Consider the following 9,323-nt stretch of genomic DNA (forward strand, 5'->3'; position numbering starts at 1 on the left):
CCTGCCGCTACCGCAGCACGCCACGGCCGTGCCCGAGCCCCGCCACGCCGCACCCTAGTCCCACACTAGACCTGCGGCTCCTCGGCGCCCTGCCGCAGCGCCCGGCCACACCGCGGTCCTTGCTGCCCCTCCTTTTCCTCCCCACAACGCCGCTCCACCTTCACACCGAGTCTTCCCCTCGCGCGAGCGTGCCTAGGTCTGTCGTGGCCGCAGCGCCAGTCCTCCTTTTCCTCCCTACCCATGCCACAGCGTCGTCGCTCGTCCGTGCGCCCTGCCATGCAGCAGCGCCGCCCTCCTTATTCCATCCCCGTGGGTGAGCTCCTAGCCGGCGCTGGTCTGCTGACCCATAGCACGCGTCTTGGCCGCACACAGCTTCGCCTCGCTCTCTCTCTCTCTCTCAGCTCCGCTGTGGCATGCCGCGATCACTGGCGTCCCCCTCCTCTTCCTCGCCGCGCCGCCGCATGGGTAGGGAGGAAAACCAGTTTTGTTGGGTTTCTAAAATCATGATCTACCTAGTAGTGTATTTTGTTCACATAGACTTGGTATGTTTTTAGGGTTGCTCTAATTATTTAAAATGCTTAATATTGTTACAAGGAGAACTTGTAGAAATTGTTGTGATAAATTGGTAATAATGTTGAATCATGAAATTTATACAGTAGGCTCCTAGCAATATTAGGTACTCATTGTAGTTGTTGTAGCTCCAGAATAATTAGTTTGCTAAATAGATAATGATGTCCTATTGCGAATAAAGATTAATTCAATAGAATGAAATAAAGAAAACAACTTGGGTTTATATAACTAAAATAATTGATGGAAAATAACGTCTTAACCGACAACATGGATATGTAGCCTAAGTACGTACGTCGTTAGAGCGAGTTCGTTAGCTTGTGAGGCGTGATCGTGTTTCTAAGTAATTCGACTACCGTTGATTATTTACATCTATGCATTTGCATCAATGCATATTATATAGGTACGATGATGGATCAACGGATCAATTGAAGAATGATTTGGAATCCGAAGATGGTGTAATGGTATTCTCTCTAGGAGATGATGCAATGGGAGTTCTATTCAATTGATGGTGGATGATCTGAAGATGCAAATACTAACATTTGGTTATATCTTACCCAAGCAAGCTCCGGTGCATAACCCCTACTTTCTGTAGTTTAAATTATATTGGTGCATTAAGTTTTAAGGAGTTGAATGAAACCCACTTGCATATATATATATATATATATATATATATATCTTTATCCTATGAGTCTTACTAGTATGATAGGATCATGTAGATTGCTATGCTACAGGACTCCGGTAGAAGTCGAGTGATTGCGTGTCACTCGCGAGATATATGAAATATATTATTGGATTATCATCACTTGGAAAATATAAATGGTGGAAAGGAAAAATGATGATCGGGCAGGGATATGGTTTGGGTATTGGTGGGTGTAAGAGGTTGTGTCACTGTGGACGCGGGACATAACTTAGTGTTGATTAAGGACTGGTCATTGCATAAGCCATCGAGGCAAGTCACCGACTTATTATCCCGAGCACATACTTGGGTATGGGCGTTTGGAAGACTTGTTGCTCTCTTGTCATGGATCTGACTCTTTTCGGACCAACTGTTAGGGTTTTATTTTGGTGGAGGAGGTCCGTGCACCGCACTGAGTCCATAGTTCACGGTTTGCACCGCACTGTTAGGGTTTACCAAAAAATAACTAACCTCATCATACTCAACCATATGGCCGCAATAATGATCTATTCCAAGCTCCGAAGGGACTAGGCCATAGTTGAATTTAACACCACATTCGCACATGACAGGAGGTGCTTTGTAAATTACCCTTTTTTCTTTTTTCCTTAACCTTTCACGATTTTTTCGGTCATTGGTTCTTATGACCATCCAACCACTCCTTGAAATGACACTTCACCATTAAAAACATCTAAATAAATAGACATTAGTACATGAACACATATAGCTTAATATTTCAATACATACACTTTGCACTTACTTCATGCTTGTTTGGACACATAAACTCTAACGTATTCTTAGGATTTATCACAGCTCGATCTCCGTAATCGCATAGAGGAGGTTCCTCGAGTCGTCTAACTACGGCTAGGTGCTTCTCCTTAGTCGTCATTGGTGGAGGGTTAGAGGGGTGGAACCCACCGCTTGAAGTGCTCACGTGGATATCTCCCACTAAATTAATCGTCAAAAAGGAGGTACCTAGGATCAAACTTGTCTGCACCGTCGATCCACTGAAAGAAAAAGCACCTCGCATGGTCCTACACAATAAGATTCCAACAAAATATTAGTATCATACTTACACAAATAAAAAAAGGATAGTGAAAACAATTTCTTACATTAAAATGGCTGCATGTATAGAAGCAATGCGCCGCTGTGTCCGGATATTTCGATTGAAAAATATGGGTCGAGAAACCACAGTCACAGTTAGGGACAGGGAGGTCAGGAGGGACGGGGGCATCTTTACTAGACGCGTTGGGGTATAATTCTCGAGGACGACCCCGTTTTCGCCAAAACTTCTCCCGAAACATTTCTTGCATCTAACAAAACGGATGTAATTTAACAAATATAAATCAAAACATCACAAATAAATGTCAATGAAAACCATAACTACAATATAATCAATTTCTTTCTAAGAACCGAAAGCAGTTAACATTAAACCATAAACCTAGGGTTTTTTATTTGATGTACAACAATGAACCCATAACATAACTACATGCGCCTAGATTTGCTAGTTTTTCACGCCATGGCATCATCCTACGGTGGTATAATACATATATTGAGGGATAGAACAAAACCCTAAGTGATGACGATTATTACGTTAAAAAATCCGACTAACATATACCGAATCGATGCGAAAAAATTAGGAGGGGAGCGAGAAATCAAAGTTTTCAAGGTCCAATATGTCGATTCGTGAGGTAGGGTGAAGTGGAGAGAGAAAAAACCCGAGAGGGAGGAGAAAGAAGAGTAAGAACGCTCGGGCAGGAAGGTTGGGCTAGGGTTAAATGGCAGGGAGCTCGGCGCCAGCCACTCTGGCGCCGAGCTCGGCGCCAAGATCTACGGCGCCGAGCTCAGCGCCAGAGTGGATGGCGCCAAACTCCCTGCCATGTCACCTGCCGAGCCCAGGAGCTCGATGCCGAGACGTGTTAGCTCGGCACCAGTATCAATGACGCCAAGCTAAGGGTCTATTTTCTAAGATCTTTTTTCTAAGGGTCTATTTATGAGAAATTAAAAAAAAAAGCTAAAATGTAAAAAATTCGACCATGTGCCTGCCCCTTCTCCCCCTGTTCGGCTGTCCCCTCGATCCCGCATCAGTCGGGAAAATGGCGACGCTCAAGGTCCCAGCCACTGTCCCTCCCGTCGCCGATGACTGCGAGCAGCTCCGCAAGGCATTCCAAGGTCAGTGCCTCCGCTCTCCTATCCTTGTCTCGGCGTGATGCTGGCATTCTCTGTTTCTCTTGTCCGCGCGATCCCTGCGCGCGAGGCCGCGACGTACGTTCGCGGCGTGACGCGCAATCGTGCGATCTGACTGACGGTGCGTTCGTCTCCCCGCGGGCTTGCAGGGTGGGGCACGAACGAGGCGCTCATCATCTCCATCCTCGGCCACCGCGACGCCGCGCAGCGCCGCGCCATCCGCCGCGCCTACGCCGAGGCCCACGGCGAGGAGCTCCTCCGCTCCATCACGGACGAGATCTCCGGCGACTTCGAGGTAAAGCGAGAGATCCGCCACTGATCATTGCCACATGCGCGGGCATCTCCCTCCGCGCGGCCAACCATCTCCATCCAGATCTCTTTCTCTCTGTCTCTGACCGAGCTGTGATGGGACCAGAGGGCCGTGATCCTGTGGACGCTGGACCCAGCGGAGCGCGACGCGGTGCTGGCCAACGAGGCGGCGCGGAAGTGGCAGCCCGCGAACCGCGTGCTCGTCGAGATCGCCTGCACACGCACCTCCGCGCAGGTCTTCGCCGCCAGGCAGGCGTATCACGAGCGGTTCAAGCGCTCGCTTGAGGAGGACATCGCTGCGCACGTCACTGGGGACTTCCGCAAGGTGATGCGTTCTCGCTCTCGCCTGTTTTCCTTGCCAGTAGAATCAGTCTCGATATCTCGATCTGATACGTCCGTGTGCGATCGGTTGGAATCGCTACCTGCTTACCTTGGCCAAGGGTAACTGAATGTGGATCGAACCTTTATCCGTTGATCTTCATTTCGTGAATGTTGATCTCATGTAAGATATCAAGATGTGAATTTGTGATTTGCGGTTACTAAGTTGATAGATGAGTTCAGAATCATTAAATGCAATGCTTATGATGTTGTTAACTAGATTGGTGCATCTAAAATATATTCATTATCAGATTGTTAGTTGTCGGATAATGAATACCGCAAATCACAACTTGTTTGGGACTTAAAGGCTTTGTTGTTGTTGTTGTTGTATTGTTAGTTGTCGGATCCAGCTGTCTATCTGCGCTCAGAGTCATATAGATTGTTCTGTATGAAAAATACATTATATATATGTCTTTTGCCTTTGTTGCATGCTGGTGATCTGTACAACTTAACACTCCAAGTTGCAGTGTTTTTTGAAACTCCTTAAGGCAAAGCTCAAATGAAAATTCAGTCTTTCTTCTTCCAAAATCTGATGCCCCCCAACCCACTATTTGTTTTTTTCTTGATTTTGTTTGTGTCAATCGCAAAATAAGGTTAATATGGATATATGCATGATTTATATTGCTAGGGTCTACTACTTTAGAAGATGGCACACTCATTTTCATATCAATATTTGGGAACCTTATTCTAGTTTTTGCAAGCTCCGTGACCTTTCAACAAAAGGAAAAAGATTGCGAGAGGAAAATTTGCCAAATTCTGTGACTTAACCTAACCTTTGTTTTGTTCTTCATTTCAGCTACTGGTGCCACTTGTAAGTACATACCGGTATGATGGACCAGAGGTCAACACAAGGTTGGCACACTCAGAAGCCAAACTACTTCATGAGAAGATCCATCACAAGGCTTACACTGATGATGAAATCATCAGAATCCTCACCACTAGGAGCAAACCTCAGCTGCTTGCTACATTCAATCATTACAATGATGCATTTGGCCACCGAATCAACAAGGTGCATACTTATGTCATAAACTTATCTTTTTCTTTGCTTTATAAAATCGTACAGGATGTGACCTTATTGTCATATTTGTTCTGCTTAGATGTGCTTCTGCATTGCATTACAGTTGAACCAGATTATTCATTTACCAAATTAGTAAGATGCATACTGCCATTGCATGCTGTCCCTTGTTTACATGTATGACAATCCACATCAATAAAAATCGGACCTTCATATTCTGAAGGAAAATAATAAACTTATATGCTCTTACTGATATGCTCTCTATTCTTACACTGTCTTATAATACACTGAATTCATTCGTCCAACTAGCAAGGAGCATGTGTAACATTGGGCAAGTTATTTACTCATTTTAGTTTTTGTTCCCATCAAGATCAACCTCATCCAATAGTTAGTGTTCACATCCAGTTTTGATAATTTCCCTGTTCCTTAAGTCTGGATCGGTTGGATTATGTTGTTTTGTCCATTAAGATCAATACATTTTGTTGGTCTATTTTCATCTGCAGCCTGTTCTGTTTGGTCTTTGGTACGGAAATTTCATAACGCTCTAGCAAAGCTATCCATGTTCAGAACTATATACAACTGCAGTCAAAATTCTTTTCTAGATCAATGAATGTGTTCATGTTTCCTCAGTCTTTTTAAGAGAATGAGTTTCATATTCATCTGTAGATATATGCATTACCATTTCGAGGATATATTGAGTGGCAGGACTTCTTCATAATTTTTGCTAAAAAAAATTGTTAGCATGATCACTCAGGTCTTTTGCATAGTCCATAAAAACCTGGTGCTGGAATTTATGTCTGTCAAAATGGCATTTTTCTTACAAATAATATTGTTACTATCTACCACTGCAGAATTACCTTGCTACTTAGAAGCTAGAAGGAAGTATTACTCTTACCAATCAGATTTAATGATGTAGTAGGAGTGCTTTGTTAATTCAGAACATTTGGTGGATGTATTACTCTTACCAATCGACCAATCGAAAGTTTACTCAGCTCTCAAATGTCATTCAGAACATTTGGTGGATGTATTACTCTTACCAATCGACCAATCGAAAGTTTATTCAGCTCTCAAATGTCATTCAGAGCATTTGGTGGATGTAGTAGAAGTGTTTTGTTGTTGTTGTTGTAGTAGAAGTGTTTTGTTACAGTTCACTTTGATGTTTTGCTGTTTTCAGAGTTCCATTTCTGCACAATAGTACTCATCATTCGCTTGACCTACCAATGTCCAATTTCGCAAGTCTCCTAGTATTATCAACAAAAATATTTGCATGACGCACCACCTCTTTTCTAGTAATTCCATGATAAGACACTTTCTCATATCCTCCGTGATTCACAGGATCTGAAGGCTGACCCCAAGGATGAGTACCTCAAAACGCTGCGGGCAATCATCCGGTGCTTCAGTTGCCCCGACAGGTACTTTGAGAAGGTCGCCAGGCAGGCCATAGCGGGGCTAGGCACCGACGAGAACGCCCTGACCAGGGTCATCACCACCCGCGCAGAGGTGGATATGAAGCTGATTAAGGAGGCGTACCAGAAGAGGAACAGCGTGCCCCTGGAGCGCGCGATCGCCGGGGACACCTCCGGCGACTACGAGAGCATGCTCCTCGCGCTCCTGGGGCAGGAGCGATGAGGCGTGGTGCAGTGCGTCTCTGACCGGCGCCGTGGTGTCGTTCATGATCATAATAAACCTGCTATGCCTAGCTGTACGTGAGGTTGTTTCTTCGGACTTCGGTCCTGGTACTGTCGCTACAGCTTGCATAGCAGTGGTGAACTGGTGATAAATAAGTTACTGTGTTTCCGACGAGTGAACTCCTTTTTTTTAGCTATTTCGTGATCGGCATTCGGCAACATATAAAACCTGCTATGCCTAGCTGTACGTTTAGGAAGACAAAAACGATCAGGTCTCGTGATCGGCAACATACCGTATCGCCCCGCTTGTCTCCCCTCGTGACCCTTCGCCCGCGGCATGCCGGGCCGGCGACTCGTGCTCGAAGCCAAACGTGTGAGAGGGAGCCTAGCGGCCCCGCGTGGCAGTAGGCCGGGTGGAGGACATCGCGTCGACGGGCAGCCGCCCCAGCGGCGGCGGTGGCTTGCGTTGCGAGGAGCAGGCTCACGCGGGGCGGCGGCGGCCTGTGCTCGGTGCCCGCTCATGCAGGGTGCGGCGGCGGCTTGCGCGAGGCGACGGTAGCCACTAGCCACGCCGAACGAACGCGTCAGGCACGAGTCGCATTGTCGGGCAGCGGCTTGGGGCGTGCGTGGCAGGCGGGCGGGCGTTTGTGGCAGTGCGGAACGAATTGGGCGTGGCGGAAGCTCTTGACTGGCGAAGAACATGCGATGCAGCCCAACGGCGAGTCGATCCTTGTGAGTTCACGGGAAACAAGATGCTCGATCGTGTCCATGGCATGCGGCGCAGCCCAACGTCGATCTAATCCTTGCGAGTTGACAGAAAAAAAAAAGATGCTCAATCGTGTCCACGACCGCTTTGCTAACAAGTTATGCAAGGTTCACTGGTTTTTTTCTTCCGGTTTACTCTCGTTTAGTAGCCGCGCTCATGCTGTACATATTGTCCACATTGTTTTGATTCGTAGACTTATGTGAAATAAACTCATGTTATTAAACGACAATCTTACATCAAAGTTTTGGTCCCTGCAGGAGGATGTTTGCTACTGGGCATGTTACGGTGCCATGGTTTCTATGCCGTGGTTGTCATATAAATTCAATTAAATATATGCAAGTTGGATGATAACTAAAATTGTACTCCCGTTTGCACAACATAGATTTTTTTAAAAAATTGATCTAGCCACGAAACGTAACATTTTTTTCTCCCGTGGAGCGCATGGACAATTATCTAGTATATATACATACATTGCTGCAACTCGTCCCGTTTGCTGACATTGCGGTAGTGTTGCAACGTGACTCGTTTCGTAGCCGAGCCACCTGGGAAAAGAAGGGGCAAATCGGGAACGGTAATTATAGATGGCCAGGCAGTGCACGGTCCGAAGCACGGTATTTTAGCACGGCACGGCTTGCTGACTAGCAGACCTGGGCTGGCCCGGTCTGATGCACCTGGGCCGCTCCTTAGGCACGGCGGGCAGCACGGCACGGACCAGTAAATACCCTCGGCCCGGTATTTGGCCCGATAATAGACTAACAGGTCAACAAATTATAAGGCCCAATTCTCAACCCTAACTGCTTCCACAGACTGCTCGTCCTTACACTAGTCGATTCCCATTGCAACATCGCTCATTCTCTATTCCCACTCGCGCGAGACGCACACGCGCCGCCGCTGGCCCGCCGCCAACCGCTAAACTTCCCTATCCGCATCGCCTTGGACACAGATGCTCATGGGTGACGAGCTGGATCCTCGCTGCCGCCTTCCGCCCAACTTCCGTCACCGACTTCGAGCGCGGCTGCCGGCCTCGAGCGGCTCCTCCAGCTTCGAGCGAACGCACCTCCTCCGGATCCGGTGTCAAGCTCCTCGGCGAGCACGCCGTCCTCCTCCACGCCTCCTCGAATCCGACGTCAAGCTCCTCGGGGCCAAGCCACGAGCGCGTCGACGACGACCGCCACTTCCCCTCCCGGCCTTCCCTTCTCTCTGTGTGTGCCTTGGGCTAGCTCAGTCCGTTGGCTGCGGCGTGCTTTTTAGGCTAGCCCGGCCCAAAAATCAGTCTAAAGGGCCGTGCCTAGGCCGACGGCCAGGCACGAAGCACGACATCGGCCCAGCCTAGTGGCCCGCCGTGCCCTGCCTGGCCCGGTCGGGCCATGCCATGCCGGGTCGAACGCCCCGAATGGCCATCTATAATGGTAATGTGGCTTATAGGTCCTATGTCCGTTCGGACGGACCGTATAAGTCGCTCGCTCGCTTTGCGCCTCACTCACGTCGCCCCCGCCCGCGTCGTCTGCTCACTCAACGCGCTGCGCGCCTCTGCTCCGGGACGGATCTCGCCCTCGGCCGTGGCGTCCCCGCTCGCGCAGCGCGGCCCCGCCCGTGCCGCGTGCCCCCGCCTGGACTTGTGCCTCCCATCGTGGCCACACTCCATCCGTCTGACCTTGCCCCTGCCGAAGTCTGTGTCGCCGATGAGCTCCACACCGGCGACCTGAGCGCCACTCCACGACATCGAGCTCCGCGTCGATGAGCCTCCATTCGTCCAAGCAGGAAGCAGATGCTACGCTAAAAACGTATGTTGCAATA

The 9,323-nt window shown here is 48.3% G+C and overlaps 1 protein-coding gene across 1 annotated transcript; it reads left to right on the forward strand.

Annotated features, from left to right (window-relative positions):
• Positions 1-3,289: 3,289 nt before the first annotated feature.
• Positions 3,290-6,957, forward strand: LOC136521623 (annexin Gh1-like). The gene is made up of 5 exons (XM_066515375.1): positions 3,290-3,415; positions 3,580-3,725; positions 3,846-4,064; positions 4,914-5,126; positions 6,468-6,957. Exons 1-5 carry the CDS (start codon positions 3,340-3,342, stop codon positions 6,759-6,761), a joined length of 948 nt encoding a protein of 315 aa, XP_066371472.1. The 5' UTR covers positions 3,290-3,339; the 3' UTR covers positions 6,762-6,957.
• Positions 6,958-9,323: the final 2,366 nt, after the last annotated feature.

The sequence above is a fragment of the Miscanthus floridulus genome, chromosome 18 (assembly GCF_019320115.1).
Source record: "Miscanthus floridulus cultivar M001 chromosome 18, ASM1932011v1, whole genome shotgun sequence".
NCBI classification, from domain to species: Eukaryota; Viridiplantae; Streptophyta; class Magnoliopsida; order Poales; family Poaceae; genus Miscanthus; species Miscanthus floridulus.

Coding starts and splice junctions, on each gene's coding strand:
- LOC136521623 (XM_066515375.1), top strand. CDS start 3,340: ATGGCGACGCTCAAGGTCCCAGCCACTGTCCCTCCCGTCGCCGATGAC. Junction 3,726..3,845: donor AGATCTCCGGCGACTTCGAG/GTAAAGCGAGAG, acceptor TGATGGGACCAG/AGGGCCGTGATCCTGTGGAC. Junction 5,127..6,467: donor TTGGCCACCGAATCAACAAG/GTGCATACTTAT, acceptor CGTGATTCACAG/GATCTGAAGGCTGACCCCAA.